Source organism: Pinus tabuliformis, chromosome 3_1, assembly GCF_031772625.1.
Source record: "Pinus tabuliformis cultivar Carrire ecotype Pingquan chromosome 3_1, CPIR1, whole genome shotgun sequence".
Classification (NCBI taxonomy): domain Eukaryota; kingdom Viridiplantae; phylum Streptophyta; class Pinopsida; order Pinales; family Pinaceae; genus Pinus; species Pinus tabuliformis.
In genome coordinates this window covers 718,572,144-718,593,364 of record NC_142301.1, presented here as the reverse complement: position 1 = coordinate 718,593,364, position 21,221 = coordinate 718,572,144, and the positions used below count along the sequence as shown (strand labels likewise).

The 21,221-nt window shown below is 34.7% G+C and overlaps 1 protein-coding gene across 1 annotated transcript; it reads left to right on the top strand.

The window, feature by feature from the left end:
* The first annotated feature begins 592 nt into the window (after positions 1-592).
* LOC149189293 (nematode resistance protein-like HSPRO2) lies at positions 593-8,446 on the top strand. The gene is made up of 2 exons (XM_089410183.1): positions 593-961; positions 8,366-8,446. Exons 1-2 carry the CDS (start codon positions 593-595, stop codon positions 8,444-8,446), a joined length of 450 nt encoding a protein of 149 aa, XP_089266309.1.
* Positions 8,447-21,221: the final 12,775 nt, after the last annotated feature.

Genomic DNA, 21,221 nt, shown 5'->3' with positions numbered 1-21,221 from the left:
AAAGCCTTAAATAATAAAGAGGAAATAATTCATGGCAAAATATAGTAGAAAGAAAAAAAATTACTCATGAAGGTTTAAAACCACATGACAAAAAAAAAATTCGATGCATTTTAGTTTTAGATAAATAAAAATGGTGAAAGTTAAAAATAGTTTGATTTATTTGTATTACATAAACAGTAATGTGCTCAGAATTTAAGTGCCAACAGACCAACCACTGTATATTTAGCTTATATCTATTCACTTTGTTAACTGGAAAAATATATATTTATGTGTTGACATTATTTAACTCTTTTCATTATTTATGTGTTGAGTTTTTATCATCTACATAAAAAGTTGAGTTGCAACAAATAGATATGTTTTTTGTCCAGTAACGTATTATATATAGCTTTTTGATATATTATGGCTTTTTAAATATATCAAGGATTTAAGAACATTTTATTCTATTCCAGTTTTCAAAATTTTAGTGTTTAAAATGTATTTTAGTGTTTATTCTATTATTATGTTGTTCTTTTTAGATTATGGTATATGGAGAGCATTAGTGTCTTTACTCTCCTCGTTATGTTTGCAGGGAAAAAATATGTCTTGTAAAAAAATGGCATCCTATTTTGCCTTTGTTGAAGAATCCATAGAGCCCTCCCCCATGGAGTGTGCGAGTTACGAGCAGTATGTGCATCTCCCCGAGCTCAGTGCCATGTGGAAATTCAAGGAATGGCCTGGTTGGTCTAGAGAGGGGTTGGTAAAGGCTGCCTTACAGTCATTGGAGATTACTTTTCAGTTTGTTTCGTCTGTCCTCTGTGACACAAGGACTTACATTGACAAAGAGGAATGGAAGAGGAGGCTTGAATCCTTAATTATTTCCGAGATTGAGTTGATTTCAATGATTTGTGAAAATGACAAGCAGGTTCCCACTCTTCAGTTGTCAGTAAGTAGTGGTGTTCTCTCATGGAAAGTTTTCCATGAGGTATGGCAGAGACCTGGTGCTTTACCTGTGGTTAGCAGAACAAGTGAAGAGATCTTACTTCCTCGTTTGGGTACATGGAAAAGCGCTGAAGCTATGGTTTCTAGAATATGGCTTGCCATTGAAGGCCATATGCAGAGGACTCCCTTCACTTTAGGTCTGGGGGAACCAAATATGTCAGGTAAGCCTCTTCTTGAATATGATAGAATCTGCAAGCAAAGATATTTGCACTCTTTAAAACAACATAAATAGTTCCATAATCTAGAAGATGCCAAACTTTGCAATGTCCTCCAGATCTTTGAGGCGTGGGTATTTGTAGGCCAAGAATTGTTGCAGAGAGTATATGAAAGAATAGACTTTGGGGATTTCGTAGGAGCATCCACAGACTGTTGGATGGTTGAAAGGATGTGGAACATGCTCACAGAAATTGTGAATTTGCTTCTAGTGATGGACCTAGATGATTTCCTTTGCCTTAAACACCAGTTGGCAATTAGCAGCACTAGTACGCTTGCAGGTGCATATTGCCTTCGGTCTCCCCCCCTTAGAGACCTTAAATGCATGCAAGGAACTAAGGCATCTGGTGCCCAAAGTCATCGGTGTTGAGGCTGATCCAAAGGGTGGACCAAGGCTCCAGGAGGCACTTATGCATTTGTTTCATTCACATGGATTGCGCTCACATAACACTTCAGGTGCCTACAATGTTGCAACAATACATGTTCTGTTGGCCTTCCAGGCAATAGAAGCCGCGGTGAAAAGGTTTTTCTTCTCATATCAGCAACTGGTAGTAACAAGCATGGGTAGCACTGAAATGAAGGGTCCATCATATCTAGGTGCTTGTGATGCCCTACGTCATATATATTTTGAACCACCTTATTTCCCCAGTGTGGATGGTGCAAAGACATTTTTGGGTTACTATTGGCACTAAAAGTTACAACTATGGTGGATGGTACACTGGAAGATCTACAGACAAATCAAGTGAAATGTACAAGAGAAAGAATAGTGCCTTCATTTTTTCAATGTATTACCCCAAATACATACATACACTTTTTACATTGACAGTTTTGAGTACTATACATAGAATTATATTGGATATACGATTAGACTCATTTTTGTTCATCCCCATCAGTAGGACCAATCAATAGAACAGTGGTAGAAATTTGGGAATTTTTTTTTTTCCCTCTCCAACGTGGATAGGATACTAAGGAATCATAGTGTGCAATTCCTCCTTCGTTAAATAGTGTAAAATATTGTCCAAAATTAAAAAGGTAATTATTAAAATTATTAAATTTTACGAGTTGTTTCTTTTTTTAATTTTTTAATTCTTTACCTAAATTTTATGATGAGTTTAATGATATTTATATAATTCATTATAAATTTTAACATGAAATGTAGTTTAATGCTGTTATTTTTATACATTTTTTTAAGATTTTTTTATTCAGTGTGTGAAACTGAGATAATTATAATTATAATTTGTTAAGTTTATTTAATGGAATGCATCATAATTTTTTTGATGCAATTTTTTTTTTTTTTTTTTATCAGATTTTTTGTTTTTTAAGATTTTTTAATTCACTGTGTGAAATTGAGATAATTATAATTTTAGATTATTGAATTTATTTAATGGAATGTATCATAAAAAATTTAATGTATTAAATCTATATCATATTCAAGCTACATTCCTACCATAAATATCCACTTATTTCCAAAGTTTTGAGAAAAAATATTAGATAATCCAGTTCAGATTGACCAATAACATATAATTAGTATAGTTTTTTATCTCTACATTTATTTTACAAAGTACTCTGATACTTCTTCATACTCTACTTTAATTTTCTTGCACATGGCCTTGTGCTATTGCTTAAGATGTCATTTAATTTAACTGAATTTATGGTAAAGGTATAAATTTTGCCTTTAGTTTTAATTTTGAGTGATTTTGATTTGATTGTCTTAGATTTGTTAAATTTGATTTTTGATAAATAGTTTTACATGCTTGATTAATATAGGAAAAATAAAAAAATTCTTTTGGAAACAAATTTTGCTTTGGTAGCATTTGTAGTCTTTTGAAGAAAAAGGAAATTTCGTGAATAATTAGTGGTCATGAGTTGCATGTTTTGAAAATATAAAGAAAATTGTTTCTTTGATTGTCTTTGTTAAGAAAGTTGTTTTCTATAAAATTTGCATTCTTCCAACTCTCTTAGCTAGGAGATTCATTGAAAAAGAAAAGTAGTGTAAATCATCTTAGGTGCATATTTGTAGTGGTTGAGAGTCGAGTCTACACACCACCAATTTCATCTCCACTACCTTTTGTCTTAAGAAAGCCATAAAATTAACGCTTAAAGTAAAATCAACTTAGTAACTTTTTATTTACTAGGGCTCTGAAACACCAATATAGATCAGGCTAGTGTCTTGGAGTAGGAGAGTAATAAACTCTCCAAGACAACAAAACCAAACAAGTAGCTTATCTTGTGATAGATTAAATCCAGCTGTTTCATTTATACTCTGGGAAAGCTCCTCTTAAAGGAGAAGCACGAGCTCGTGTCCGAACCAGTGAGGGGATCAATCATCCCTCGTTGGGAACGACGCCAGACACGCACGTATTACAAACGGTAAACCTTGGATTAACCATTGTCGAGGAGCCAGGGGTCACTTGTCGGTAAACCTTGGATTATTGTCAAGGAGCCGGCAAGGGGATTGAGCTTGATACTCTGCCCTTGCGTGCTGTCGGAGTGTAGACTGTTCCCCCAGGTATACTTGTTGCTGTTGGTAACGTTAGTGAGCATAATCTTTAGGATTCTACCGAGGTTACGGTGGAGGGAAGATCCCACTGTACCTGGAGCAGACGTTGGTTAGACTCACTTGGATTTTCCGGGGGGTTCACTTCACTTGAGACGGTTAAAGTGGAGGAACTTGTGCCGGTCTATTCATTAAGCAGGTTGCCGGGGTAACTGTTCCACCCGCCACTTCTGTACTAAATCCGGCGATGTTGGGTTTCATCTCCAACTAGCGCTTTCGGTCCGGAAGGCTACTGTTTGTGCTTGGTTTGATGCCCTAGATTCTTTAGGCGTGTGCTTCAAATTTGTTTGGTTCTTTAGAGACTTTAGGCAGTTTGCTTTGAGATTTTACTTTGTTTACGTGTGTAGTAGTTAAAAGTATTTAACTGTGGTGGAATTACCGAGACAGTCCCGTAGACTTCGGGGCCAGTCTCCTGAGATTGTTTCCGTGGCCGAATTGTTGAGGACATCCCGTAGAATTCGGGGTGAGGACACAAATTGTGTCTGGGGGGCAACCTCAAGGACAGTATATACCTGTGGTACAATACATTCCTCAAGGTCAACCCCAGCCTCAATATGTACCCCAAGGTCAACCCCAGTAACAGAGCCTTGTTTTGTTCATTTGTTATTAACCTTGGAATTCCCTAGCATTGGTAATCTTCAAGCTTATTACTCTTGATATTGGGGGTTTGTTGGGGACAGGTTTTATGTCTCTCCCTTTCATCCCTATTTGAAGGGACCCATTAACGCACCATCTTATGTGTCAGTGTTAGGCAGTTCCCTTTGACGAATTCCAGCACAACGACTCATCACAAGTCGCCCCTCGACAATAACATGGTGGCCCCACCTCCAGAAAGAATTCATATGTCATGCATGGGTTAGTCTAAATTTGTCAGAGATATTTAAGCTTATTAATGACCCAATTTCTTATGATCTTAGTTATCGTACAATGTTATCTAAGATCCCTTGAATATTACTTAATCCCAAAGTGGTTTACGTGAAAAGTATAAAATATTTACTAAAAAATGAGACTTCCATGCTTAGTACGCTATGCATTGATCAAGACCATATTATTTACTCAAGCTAAATTATTTTCAATGCAATTTGTATAGATATTTTAAGAATGAATAAGTGGGGGAGGATTAACGAGTTGGAAGTTGAAGACCCGGAAGATATGATACAATTTTCAGCAAAAGACTTAACATGGACAGAGATTGAGGGGGACCAAGTTGCAGTTATTCCATATTATCGACTTGATGATTTCATAAGTGGAGAGGAATCAAATGAAAGTGCACCCACCCAATTTCTTCTTAAGAATCACTGAAGTAAAAAAATAGAGGATATCAAAGTCACCAATTACTCAACATTCTTGGAGTACAGTGTGTGAGTCTCTATATGCTTTTTCAAGATATGTGTAATTTTTTCAATATGCATAAATATTATATCTAATTTGCAGTAATTTTTTTACGTACAGTTATTGGTGTTCATATGTTCCACAGTCGACAAGGAGAATTAGGAGTGCATCATCAGATCCAAAGACAACCCGCAATCGACATGAAAGTATTAAAGTTGGTTGCCAATGTCACTTCTTTGTGCGACGACTTGTGATGAGACCAGATGATTCTGTAATAATATATACTGCCTGTAGACATATTGATGAATCCAATGTTATTTGTCATGGGACAGATGCAATCGGAAGGTCCATGAGATTCAATTATGCACCACATTTAAGTTGGCATATGCGATCTACAGTCCAACATTTCGTTAAAAGAGGTTTTAATGCTACAATGATATGGGACAAGTTCATCTCTGATGTGAAGGATGGATCCGGTGAGTTATACACAGGGATACTTCGAGATACCTACATGACAAAAAAATATATAAGTAACATTTACAATGATATCATAAGGCTAGAGTATGTTAAAGATCAAAGTGATCCAAAGAGTGTGGAGTGCTGGTACAAGGAAAACCCAGAGAGTTTTTTCTTCTACCAAAAACAAGATCTTGTTGAAAATATCCCTTTTATCATAGGCATACAAACAAAGTGGATGTGTTCAATGATGCTGAAATACTCTCACAATAATATTATCTCAATGGATTCAACCTTTAGTACAAATAAGTACGGGGTGAGTACATATTTATCCTAAATCCGATTCATTTATTTAACCTCATATTAATGCATGTATCTTATATAAATGTAATTATGCATATTTTTTGTAATGCAGTATCAACTTTACACCTTAATGGTTTTCGACGAACATCACAATGGGGTTCCAATAGCTTGGGTGATATCATCACGCAACACTATAGCTGATCTTTCTAAATGGATGTTGGCCTTACTTGCAATTGGAAACAAAGAGCGACCAGATTGGCATGTTCTTGCCTTCATCACGGATGACGCTACTGCTGAAATTGAAGCATTGAGGTGATGTGTTTATTATTTTTACAAGAGGCATAAAAAATATTGTTAATGTATAATCTCACTAAAAATTATGTTATCGCAGGTCTACGATCAAGTGCAAAGTATTATTATGTGTGTGGCATGCTCGTCGTGCATGGTTGAAAAATGTTGGAAACAAGGTCAAAGGGAGGGAAAACCAAATACGCATTTTTCGTGGATTAGGTGAAATCATGCACATGTGTAAAGATGATGAATCTGTGCGAAAGAAAGTTGAAAGCTTATTTGAAGAATTCAGTGAACAATTTTTTTTTTTGGAATATTTTAGAAATACTTGGCTGTCCAACAACAAAATATGTAAGATTCTTATTGGTGGTTATAATGACTCTATTTTTCATGTCATATGTATACTTATTAATATATAACTAATAAATTTCTTTCTACAGATATGTGGGCAAAAGCATACAACAATTTTCCACATTCAAATATAGATACGAACAACGCCATTGAATCTTACCATCGATATATCAAGGAAAGGTACCTATGTGAGAAGAACAATGCATGCCACAGAAGGGTTGATTGGTTAATCTATGTTTTGTTGACAAAGGGTGTATTATTTTACAATCATATGCACCGTTTAAAAGAAGCTGGTTTTGTACGACCCAGAAAAATACAGGAACAACTGAATTCATCCAGGTGTAGAGCTAAGAAAATCCCAAATGAAGATTGTGTGCCTGATGAAAAGAGTAATGACTACTGGGTTCGTAGCCAAAATAAGGATACTCGTGACATTTGGTACAATGTCATATATAAGGGTTCTAATCTACACTTCTGCAATTGTAATTGGGCCCTAAATGGAAATATATGTAAACATGTATTGAAAGTTGAGATGTTAGTGAGTAACAATGTTTTGGGTGAAAATGTAGCACCTGGTGTCACTGATCCCACGACAGAAAGGCCTAGAATTTTATTTGATTTGAATGAAACACCTATATTGGTCCCAGAAATCCAAACAGAGCTTTTTCCATGCTTTGATTCTCCTCCCAATCTAAATTATCATAATGAAACAAGCATTGATAATTTCGAGAATTTCTCATACAATGTTGAATCGACCAATGTACGACAAGATAGTGCATTCTCTGAACATGATGAGATGGAACGTGTTAACTCATCAACTCTTGAGAAATTGAGATCTATAATACCTACAAATTTGGAACAGGCATATGCATTGAACAACTTGGTAGACAAAGCATGTCAAGAATACAACAAAATGTTTTTCAATACTATAACTCCATCCAAGATCACTACCAAGAGAAAACATAGTTTCTTGAGTCTAGTAAATAAAAAGAGGTGATGTGGTCGCAAGTCAAAGTCAGGGACAGATATACTACAATTTGAAAGGGTTGGACGAGTTCATGCAAGGAAAAAAAGAATGGATGAACAATTGGAGTCATCTTCTCAAAAACAAGGAAATATGGACCACGCGCCTGAGATAATTCAAGATTCTATTATACCCAATATTGGTATGGAAATGTCATGCTATACATTGTTTTACGTTAAATGCGATATATTATCATGTTCAACACATTTGCATGACTATACGAACTATTTTTATTGTTACAGCTGAGGGACCCACATCTCACAACATTCCAAGTTGTCGAATTCGTTTATTCGATGAACATGCTACCGAAAAAAGATCTAGCATTGGGAACACTGCTTCAGCGATTAACACCCCAATATCCTCCCCAAGGGTGCTCCCCCCTATTGTTGAACCAATTAAGATGTATCATCGCCCACACCCACCACCTCTTTCCTCCACAAATTCTTCCATGCCTATAACCACCTCTATAATACCTTCCCAATGCTCACCCCTACCCTTCAATCATCCACCATTCTCATTTTTTCAATCGTCCACCCTTAACATTCCAATTTCCCCCCTTAGGTTAATCCCCCGGCCTACAGTGCTTCCCACTATTGTACAACCGGTGGGGGTGTATCGTCGCCCGCACCCACTACCTTTTCCCTATTTCACATCCACCATGCCTTTATCCAGCGCCCCTGAACCATGCCTATATCTGTCACCAAGTGCTCCGCCATCTACCCAGGAAGGGTTGTCTTCTCCATTGCCTCAAATCCTCACGGTGAGAATGAGTATTTGATCAAAATATCATCATGAATTAATGAAATTGATTATATGCCTTTCAATTTTTACAACTAATTGATTACTGTAATTTTTTGCAGAGACATCAATTTGAAAATCCACCTGGGAGTGCCTCATGGGACGAGGATGACTTAGAGACCCATATGGTAGATCGATCATGATGTTGTTTTTCCATTATGTCATTGATGGGCATGAGATTCCATTATTTATGTTGGAAATGAAGTTCTATTTTGTAAAAAAGAAACATGTATAGTTGGACCTATTTTGAATAAAAAATACATAAATTTATATTTGTGTTTATGACAACATCTCCATTGAATTTTAAATCCTTATGTGGATGCGATGTTATATTCTATCAATGTTACATTACTCTTTGATGAATAGTTGTAACGGATTTTGTTTTTACTAGTTACAAATTATCAAGTTTATAAGTTAAGTGCTTCAACTAACCTTGTAATATCAATTAAACCATCCTTCAAAATAATTATTTGAGCTTTTCAATGGTTGGAAAATATGTATTATAGACTTCCCCATTATTCCAAATGAATCCCTCTTTTGATTTTCTAACTAATGTTTAATTAGATAACGTTTTAGAATTAAAATAATAAAGTATTATAGTGAATTACAAATGTATTGAAAACAAATATCAATTAAACCAACCATTAAACAATTGAAAACAATTAATTAAACCAACCATTGAAAACAATACAATTAATAAAACAAATACAATAGTTTGATCTTTTCGATGGTTCGAAAACTTATGTTATATTGAAACATCCACAAATGACTCCAATTTTAATATTTGTATTTTGGGACGGACCTTCATTGATTTTTGGAGAAAGTTTATTTAATAAGGAAATAAAAATATTCAATATTCTTTTTCAAACTTTTGATTATGAGTTGATTACTCTCTTATTTATTTGAAATTTTGAAAACAAGATTTGTTTTTTTCTTTATATATAACATTATAAGTTAAAATGAGAAATCTAAAACATTTCTCATTAAAATACTAACAAAAACAAAAACGAATATTTGACTTTAACAGTAAAGACATATTTGACTTTAAGAGTAAAGAGATTAAAATACCCGGTTCCCGGAGCTAAATATGATCATAACTATAATGTATCTAGAAAAGTTTTATAATTCCATTTATAAAAATATAATTGAATAATAAGTATCACTTAGTATTTCATTCATCTTTTTGGAATTACTAAAAATATTTTTAATAATAAGTATTATTATTAATATTACATAAGTCTTTTTTGGTCCTGAAGATGATGGGAGGTAAAGAGAACTATTTAATATTAATAATGAATCTTATTAATAAAAAGTTTTAAAAATTTCGGAAAATATTAATGAAATGTTGAATGACATGTAATTATTTCATTTCACTGTATCATAGTTATATCATATTTATTTAAAAAAAATGTAACTTCTAATGTATTTATTGCTTAAATTAAATATTCATTTTTATGAATATTTCAATAATTTTTAGAAATAAAATTTAAAAACTTTTTCTCAATATATTAAAATTATATCATATTTATTTAATGAAAAATGCAATTTCTAATGTCTTCATTGCTTGAGTCAAATATTCAATTTTGTGAATATTCCAATAAGAAATGTTATGGATATTGCATTTTCCCATATAAAGTTGTGTAACCTTTGAAAAATGAAAATTTAATTATAACTAGCAATTGCACTAGATGTTGCAAAGGAAACTTAGTTAGGCATAAATTCGAAGAATCGTGATATATAAAAGATCAATATATATATAAAAAAAAAAAAAAAAAAATCAATGCAAACAAAATTTTGAAAAATAAAACATATAATTACCATTTTATCATTAGAAATATCTTCTACATTCTACATCTCCATTCTTTACCCTTTTACTTTACAAAGTTATCAAATTTATCTGAAACAATTTCTAACATGAATCATATCCCATAATACAAAAGAAATTTAAAATAGAAGAAAAATTTAAAAATGGACAACTTACGCCATCATTTTATTTTTATTTTTAATATTATTTTATTATTATTATAAATAAATAAATTTTTAACTTCCTTTGAAAATTATTCTGTGTGAAATAATTCATACTTCATTGAAAATCCATCTTCAATGCAAATTGTAAATTTATTATTTTATCATTTTTTGATGAAGAACATTTCATATTGAATTGGATTCACTCTCATTACATATTAAAAAAATTAAATAATTGGTAAGTATTGCATTAAAATTATCATTTGAACCAAATTTAATAATTTTCATATTAGATTTTGAAATTATCATTATATTAAGTAATATTGGAAGATAAAACCTTATCACCAATGGCAAATAAACAATTTTCCATTCCAAATTACCATTTGTAGATGAGTGGACCATCTCTGTGGGAAATATCAAGAGAGCACAATTTCCAGATGGGTGGACCATTCGAGATCTATTTTTGGGAAATATTAAGAGAGCACAATTTCCAGATGGGTGGACCATTCGAGATCTATTTTTGGGAAATATTAAGAGAGCAAAATTTCCAGATGGGTGGACCATTCGAGATCTATTTTTGGGAAATATTAAGAGAGCACAATTTATAGATTCATGGAGACAAGATTGATGAATTGATTCAAACACTTCATACATATGGATAGATCCTTAGATAAGACCTCAATCTAAATGAGACCACCTATCCATCTACAAATAATGGGTAACATGTCTTTTCATTATTGATTTGTTAACAAACCATGGATACCATGTATAATGTGTCATTTCATTATTGATTTGCTAACAAACCCATGCTTTGTTTGCCTATTTCAAATTCAAGGCCCAAACTGTGACAGTATGAGATAAGGAAATCATCTCATCCTAGGATGGGGACAATGGGGACAAATCTAGACAGTGTAATTGTACACCATCTTGAAATGCTTACAAAAAAAATGTGTATAACATGTAAATTCAACATTACAATCCTATAGTTTGCTATTTAATTTTAATTAAAAGGAAAAAATGAAAAAACGTATTGCATTTTGTGTGATGTGATTACACTTGCACTTAGTTAATCACAACTGCATATAGCATTCTAATCATGATAGAACAAAATCAAGATATAAATCACAATCTTCCTGAAAGCGAGACTTTATTACAAGTAGAGGGGCACATTGAACTACAGAATATTTGGTTTAGATATCCATCTCGAAAACAAATTGTCTTTCAATATTTTTACCTTTCTATTCATGCTGGCAAGACAATAACACCTGTTGGTCATAACGGATTTGGAAAAAGCACAATTATTTCCATATTTAAACGCTTCTATGATCCCTATGCAGGTCATTTTCAACCCTCTCCTATCAATGAAAACATCTCTCAATAGCCACTCTCTTTTCCAAAATAGACAAATACTAGACATCATTCAACAGATAGAAGTGAAATATGAGAAAAATTCCAGTAGTTGATACTTCCATACCTTGGAAAGAAAATACAACATGCTTAAATTTGGTACATAATTATAATTACATTTATATTAAAACCAGTTCTAGAATAAGAAAGTTCAGACTTTGGAAAAAACTGCCATGAGGAGTCACCAAGGAGATGAGGTTCACAAAGATAAAAAAAAAAAATACTTTGTACACGTATCCAATTTTACATATCAACTAATTACCAATATGCAAATCCAATAATGTGAACACCCACCACCAGGAATTTCTTGGCATCAGAAGGTTGGAATAGTTTGAAGGTTTTGATGATGCTGCAACGTTATTAGAAATATCAACAAAAGATATAGCAGACAACAAATTACAGAGACTATAATCTATGTAATCCTAGTGCTCAAAAGGATTTTCAAAGAGTTGAATCCATTTATACATTCTAAAATTCAATTTAAACCATGAAAAATTATATATATGATGATGACGATGACCACTGAAATCTATCGAATCTTCAGAAAAGAAGGTTGGTAGTGTGTCAAACGTTTTGGAAATAGGCCAAATTCGAGTTTCACTTCGAAACTCATAGGATTACGGAAGATATGCGCATGTGTTCAATGATCTTGTTGAAAATATCCCTTTTATCATAGGCATACAAACAAAGTGGATGTGTTCAATGATGCTGAAATACTCTCACAATAATATTATCCCAATGGATTCAACCTTGCGTACAAATAAGTACGGGGTGAGTACATATTTATCCGTTATATGCGCACATCTTCCGTATATGCGCACATCTTCCGTATATGCCCAGTTTCCGTATATGCGCACATCTTCCGTATATGCGCACATCTTCCGTATATGCCCAGTTTCCTTATATGCGCACATCTTCCGTATATGCGCACATCTTCCGTATATGCCCAGTTTCCGTATATGCCCACATCTTCCGTATATGCGCACATCTTCCCTATATGCCTAGTTTGGGCATATGCGCACATCTTTCGTATATGCCTAGTTTCTGTATATGCACACATCTTCCCTATATGCCCAGTTTCCGTATATGCCCACATCTTCCGTATATGCCCAGTTTTCGTATATGCGCACATCTTTCGTATATGCCCAGTTTCCGTATATGCCTACATCTTCCGTATATGCGCACATCTTCCCTATATGCCCAGTTTCCGTATATGCACACATCTTCCGTATATGCCCAGTTTCCGTATATGCCCACATCTTCCGTATATGCGCACATCTTCCGTATATGCCCAGTTTCCGTATATGCGCACATCTTTCGTATATGCCCAGTTTCCGTATATGCCCACATCTTCCGTATATGCGCACATCTTCCGTATATGCCCAGTTTCAGTATATGCGCACATCTTCCGTATATGCCCAGTTTCCGTATATGCACACATCTTCCGTATATGCCCAGTTTCCGTATATGCCCACATCTTCCGCATATGCGCACATCTTCCGTATATGCCCAGTTTGGGCATATGCGCAAATCTTCCTTATATGCCTAGTTTCCGTATATGCGCACATCTTCCGTATATGCCCAGTTTCCGTATATGCCCACATCTTCCATATATGCGCACATCTTCCGTATATGCCCACTTTCCGTATATGCCCACATCTTCCGTATATGCGCACACCTTCCGTATATGCCCAGTTTGGGCATATGCGCACATCTTCCGTATATGCGCACATCTTAGGTATCTACCCAATTTCCGTATATGCGCACATCTTCCGTATATGCGCACATCTTCTGTATATGCCCAGTTTTCGTATATGCGCACATCTTCCGTATATGCCCAGTTTCCGTATATGCCTACATCTTCCGTATATGCGCACATCTTCCGTATATGCCAGTTTCCGTATATGCCTACATCTTCCGTATATGCGCACATCTTCCGTATATGCCCAGTTTCTGTATATGCACACATCTTCCGTATATGCGCACATCTTCCGTATATGCCCAGTTTCCGTATATGCCTACATCTTCCGTATATGCGCACATCTTCCGTATTTGCCCAGTTTCCGTATATGCGCACATCTTCCGTATATGCCCAGTTTCCGTATATGCCTAAATCTTCCGTATATGCGTACATCTTCCGTATATGCCCAGTTTCCGTATATGCGCACATCTTCCGTATATGCCCACATCTTCCGTATATGCCCAGTTTCCGTATATGCGCACATCTTCCGTATATGCCCAGTTTCCGTATATGCACACATCTTCCGTATATGCCTAGTTTCCATATATGCCCAGTTTCCGTATATGCCCACATCTTCCGTATATGCGCACATCTTACGTATATGCCCAGTTTGGGCATATGCGCACTTCTTCCGTATATGCCCAGTTTCCGTATATGCGCACATCTTCCGTATATGCCCAGTTTCCGTATATTCGCACATCTTCCGTATATGCGCACATCTTCCGTATATGCCCAGTTTCCATATATGCCCACATCTTCCGTATATGCGCACATCTTCCGTATATGCCCAGTTTGGGCATATGCGCACATCTTCCGTATATGCGCACATCTTCCGTATATGCCTAGTTTCCGTATATGCGCACGTCTTTCGTATATGCGCACATCTTCCGTATATGCCCAGTTTCCGTATATGCGCACATCTTCCGTATATGCCCAGTTTCCGTATATGCCTACATCTTCCGTATATGCGCACATCTTCCGTATATGCCCAGTTTCCGTATATGCCTACATCTTCCGTATATACCCACATCTTCCGTATATGCCCAATTTCCGTATATGCCCACATCTTCCGTATATGCGCACATCTTCCGTATATGCCCAGTTTCCGTATATGCCTACATCTTCCGTATATGCGCACATCTTCCGTATATGCCCAGTTTTCGTATATGCGCACATCTTCCGTATATGCCCAGTTTCTGTATATGCCTACATCTTCCGTATATGCGCACATCTTCCGTATATGCCCAGTTTCCGTATATGCCCACATCTTCCGTATATGCCCAGTTTCCGTATATGCCTACATCTTCCGTATATGCGAACATCTTCCGTATATGCCCAGTTTCCGTATATGCGCACATCTTCCGTATATGCCCAGTTTTCGTATATGCCTACATCTTCCGTATATGCGCACATCTTCCGTATATGCCCAGTTTCCGTATATGCGCACATCTTCCGTATATGCCCAGTTTCCGTATATGCCCACATCTTCCGTATCTGCGCACATCTTCCGTATATGCCCAGTTTCCGTATATGCGCACATCTTCCGTATATGCCCAGTTTCCGTATATGCACACATCTTCCGTATATGCCCAGTTTCCATATATGCCCAGTTTCCGTATATGCCCACATCTTCCGTATATGCGCACATCTTCCGTATATGCCCAGTTTCTGTATATGCGCACATCTTCCGTATATGCCCAGTTTCCGTATATGCCTACATCTTCCATATATGCGCACATCTTCCGTATATGCCCAGTTTCCGTATATGCCTACATCTTCCGTATATGCGCACATCTTCCGTAAATGCCCAGTTTCCATATATGCCCACATCTTCCGTATATGCGCACATCTTCCGTATATGCCCAGTTTCCGTATATGCCTACATCTTCCGTATATGCACATCTTTCGTATATGCCCAATTTCCGTATATGCGCACATCTTCCGTATATGCGCACATCTTCCGTATATGCCCAGTTTCCGTATATGCCCACATCTTCTATATATGCGCACATCTTTCGTATATGCCCAGTTTCCGTATATGCACACATCTTCCGTATATGCCCAGTTTCCGTATATGCACACATCTTCCGTATATGCCCAGTTTCCATATATGCCCAGTTTCCGTATATGCCCACATCTTCCGTATATGCGCACATCTTCCGTATATGCCCAGTTTGGGCATATGCGCATATCTTCCGTATATGCCCAGTTTCCGTATATGCGCACATCTTCCATATATGCCCAGTTTCCGTATATGCGCACATCTTCCGTATATGCCCACATCTTCCGTATATGCCCAGTTTCCGTATATGCCCACATCTTCCGTATATGCGCACATCTTCCGTATATGCCCAGTTTCCGTATATGCGCACATCTTCCGTATATGCCCAGTTTCCGTATATGCGCACATCTTCCGTATATGCGCACATCTTCCGTACATGCCCAGTTTCCGTATATGCCCACATCTTCCGTATATGCGCACATCTTCCGTATATGCCCAGTTTGGGCATATGCGCACATCTTCCGTATATGCCCAGTTTCCGTATATGCACACATCTTCCGTATATGCCCAGTTTCCGTATATGCCTACATCTTCCGTATATGCCCAGTTTCCGTATATGCCCACATCTTCCGTATATGCGCACATCTTCCGTATATGCCTACATCTTCCGTATATGCGCACATCTTCCGTTCATGCCCAATTTCCGTATATGCCCACATCTTCCGTATATGCGCACATCTTCCGTATATGCCCAGTTTGGGCATATGCGCACATCTTCCGTATATGCCCAGTTTCTGTATATGCCCACATCTTCCGTATATGCCCACATCTTCCGTATATGCGCACATCTTCCGTATATGCCCAGTTTCCGTATATGCCTACATCTTCCGTATATGCGCACATCTTCCGTATATGCCCAGTTTCCGTATATGCGCACATCTTCCGTATATGCGCACATCTTCCGTACATGCCCAGTTTCCGTATATGCCCACATCTTCCGTATATGCGCACATCTTCCGTATATGCCCAGTTTGGGCATATGCGCACATCTTCCGTATATGCCCAGTTTCCGTATATGCACACATCTTCCGTATATGCCCAGTTTCCGTATATGCCCACATCTTCCGTATATGCACACATCTTCCGTATATGCCCAGTTTGGGCATATGCGCACATCTTCCGTATATGCTCAGTTTTCGTATATGCCCACATCTTCCGTATATGCCCAGTTTCCGTATATGCGCACATCTTCCGTATATGCCCACATTTTTCGTATATGCCCAGCTTCCGTATATGCCCACATTGTCCAGCCATTTTTTCCCAAAATCTAACTAAAAAATTATAAGAATTGTTAGAAATTTAAATATTAATTGTTGATATTGCATAATCCAAGTGCAATAGGGGTTTTGAGGATATTGAATCCCTTTATGCATTCAAAAACACAATTTCAGTAATGAAAAAGATGCAATTTGATCAAAAAATTATATATCCAAATTACGGTGATGAATACGAAAAGCAAAATTCAAACTATATAATGTTTAAAATTATTTAAAAAAATATATACACTAATAAACTTGATCCCTCTCAATATTTAATAGATATGGATTTAAGAAGGATCTATGTGTATTAAAGAAATTCAATCCATTTTAATACTTGATAAACATGAGTTTAAAAGGAATCTACATGTATAAATAGTATCCATAGCTTAAAAGACACCCGTAAAGTATACCACTAATACTAAATGATACATAGCTAATTCAATTTACATGTGTTACCCTTCTTATAAGTTTAAAATTTATAGTAGCAATGTGGATGTGTTAATACTGATCCAAAAATGGGCCAAAATCAATTACTGATCCTCAATCAAATTGCACATTAAGAAAAGTTAATACATAGTAACAATTAGTAATTATTTATGGGTGCTTTGAGAAACCTTAATGCCAATTGAAAAACTTTATTCTAAGTGTAATGGATACCCCCTTCAAAGGGGGTTGCAATCCATTCTCGATGCTTAAGGTCTAGCTTTTGAAACCATGGTTACGACCTACACTAAGATTTCCAAATATCAACTAAACATATTTGTGAAGAGAATTGAGAAAATTCTAGAAGCCATGCTATATCCTACCATGTGAAGATACAAAATCTTGGCCCTTGTTGATCATAGACTTATTGGGCAACTCACTAGGATTTGGCTCTTTCACAAAATTATGAAATCTTGTTTGAAGAATACCTATAAGCCTCATATCAAAAGACACAATGTTGTTGATCTCGTTTCCCGTCAATGATAAAAGTCAACATCCTAGGGACTTTTATATATTCTATGGTGTTTTTATAGAGGTGATACTCCTCTTTCACACACTCACATTTTCTGATTAACTCAAAAATGTGGAATTAAACATTCAACATATTCACCTTTGAGTGGACCATGTGATTTTAAAGAAAATAAATAAAAACAAAAAGAAGTAAATACTATTTAATTACGTCATTCCATGGCACATATCCATTCACATATCATGAGGGAGACACATTTGAAACAAATACATAGACAAAAAATAAAGAAATGGTCCAAATATTTTAAAGAGCTCTAAAATGATTTCATTCAATATCATAAACAATCATAGGAGAACATTCATGAGATTTCAATGCTTAATTAAAAGTATACGAAACCACAAATTCCATGCGCTCTTGGAAATAGCTCTCTATAAGAGTCAAAAAGATATTACACACTTTAAGTTCAAATAGAGCAAGTGTGTAAAGTACTCTACAAAATTCCTAATACTTAAATGTAAATTGAATGCATTCATCCTTAAGGGACTAGAATGGAACTCGAATGGGACTCTTGAGGAACAATAAATGGTATATATTAAGCTAGAAGAAAGCAAAAGGAATGCAGACAGAATTACAAATGTATAACAAACTTAACAAAGTTGGATGATTTAAGACTAGGGAGAAATAAATGGGAATTGCTTCAAATAAAATATAGAACACTCACAAAATTGCAGAAGGATGACTGACTTAATGAATTATCTATCCCTTATAGCATCAAATGTTGGAGTATACATTAGTCTTTTCATATTTGTTAATCTAACCAATGGGGAAGTTATTCAGGATTAACAATTTCATTTAAATATTTTCTAAGCCATTATTTAATATAATCCATAGGAAGGATGATTATGTCGTGTCTTACATCTAATGCAAAAGTATGCTCATATGTTTCTTTTGTATTTGAACATAATTGATTTATGACTGATAGTTGGTCTTCATTCTCATTATTATATGTAACTAACCATTTTTTTATTTCTTCCTTCAAAGAATTTGTTAAGTTGTCGAACTCATTACCCCATAATGTCTTAATAACTTCCAATTCTTGTAGCACATCTTTTGGAACTAACGTGGAGTCTGTAATCATTCTTGACCCATGAATATCTTCAACAACTTTAATACATTTAAAGAAACTATTGCTTCGTTAGTCATTAATCTTTATACACTCGAAAATAGCATCCTTTAACATTTTGATTCTAGCATATAATCTTGCCTTTATCTATTTTATTTGCTCCCCATTTGAAATCCCTTGTTGGGTTTTTTGAAAGTCATTAAGGGTAGAAATTCTAGTAATAAATATCATTAAATCACTATGAGCAAAGTGTTAATCATGTTCCAAGTCCTTTAGCAAATAATTTGTAAAAGAAGAAATCTTTGAGAGAGCTTTCTTAAATTTAGAAATAGCTCCCATGCGTGTTCAGTAACTATTAGTCACATATTGATATTGTCTATGGCTTAAGTCCTAATTCCATTCAATGGTTTTATTGCATTCATAATTCTATTTAGTGTATTAAGCGTGACTGTTGGTACAAGTTCTAGGTTTGGGATAGCTAAAGGGTGCATAAATGAAGGTCTATGGCTGAGAGCTTCTTCAAGTTCATTGATCTTCCTCTTTAATCACATGTTCTCAATTTCTTGCTCTATGTCAAAATGTGTAAGCGTGTCCCTTTTAGCCATATGTAATTTAAGAAGTCTAGTAGGTCCAACTCCTAAGACATCTACTTTCGATTTTCATTTCTTTGTCACCTTCTTGTTCCTAATATGCACCTTCTCAATTTGTAACTTCATACTAGCCTTATCATAATGAGTATTATGCATAGTAATAATTGTTCTTCAAAAATGGTTGGCTCCTATATAGTTAATTATTCTACTATTCTTTGAATTTCTACTAGACATAGTGCTACCCAATCGAGGACTACAATAATATTTACTTTCATGTCGGTGAGCCCTTCTGCTTGTTTTGACTATTTCTTACTAGAACTTATATTACTTCTTGATGAGGTAACCATGGTATGGGATTTATCCAAACTATCATGATGGGGTGGTTCTTCACCATCATCTCCATTAGAGCATCATTCATTACTCTCTCCACAGGTTATAATTATCTCTTTTTCTTAGGGCCTAGGGAGGGACTCCGACGAGTCTGTGGGGCTTATAAGGGTTATACACTTGCAGGGTTCTTCCCTCTTTCCTTGATTTTGGTATTCTATTCTAAAGTGGAATTAACTTTTGTGATTAAATCATCATTTATTCTCTTGGAAGAATTTTCTTGTAAAATTCGAGTTCTTCACACTAATTAAGACAAGGAATGACTTTTGATTTTAGAAATTCGAGTTCATCTCATCATTATAATATCTTAGTTTTATTCTTCCTCATATTTCTTTATCACGACAAAACTTTTCATTAAATATTATGTCATTTTAGCTTGAGAAAAAAGTGACTTTGAATAAAGTGAAAAATAATTTTAAGAAACCTCTTACTTTCGTAATACTTATCCATATATATAATATACATAATCATATCCATAATTTTAATAACAAAAAAAACTTGTTTAGTTTTATAATAAAATAAGATTTATTAAATATTAATATTTTAAATATTAATTTTTATATTAATTAAAAAGTAATTATTATATTTTTTCCAACCCATCGCTTAAATATAATTTACAAAAAATTAAATAAACTTTCTATCAAAATATTTTATTAATTAAAAAAAATAAAATTACAAAATTTCTAAATAAACTTTTTATAAAAAAATTATAACTTTTATACCTTCACTTTATTATTTAAAAATAAATTTAAAGTAGGAACTATATCTCAACTAATAACAACATCTTTTAATTGTAATTCTTATATTTTAGTTTTTGGAAAGAATTAATATTTAACGTAATTAATCATTATTTATAAGTGAGTTAGGGCATAGTTTCAGTCTTATCAAATATTATGAATTCTAAATAATTGAATTTATTTGTAACGATGATGTAATGATGCTAAGATTAAGATTATTTGGAACAAAACTTCCGTTATAACCTTGGACATTGATATTGTTTGTTTTTATGGCCAAGATAAGAGATATTTTTGGAACAAAACTCGCATTATAACCTTGGGATATTGATACTATTTGTTTTAAGGAGAATCCTACCTCGATAACAAACCCACAACTAATGATCCTCTAAACTTTAGGTTTTGTTTTTTGTTTTTTCTTTTGGTTGAAGTAGTTCTATTAAATGCAAGGAGAAAATAACAATAACGCAGAGATAATTTTCATTATTTTATTAATGGTTTTTTTTAGTACATTAAAGTTGTAACTAAAATTAGATGTTGGCATTTTAAAGACATACTTAGCACCTGGAAACAATTTTTGGAAAAAAAAATGATGTATTAAAAAGTCTAAAAAATACAGAGATTACATATATTGAAACTGTCCTTGTAGCCCCTTTATAGATAAAACAATGGCTAAAGTTATATTATTGTAGCCTAAG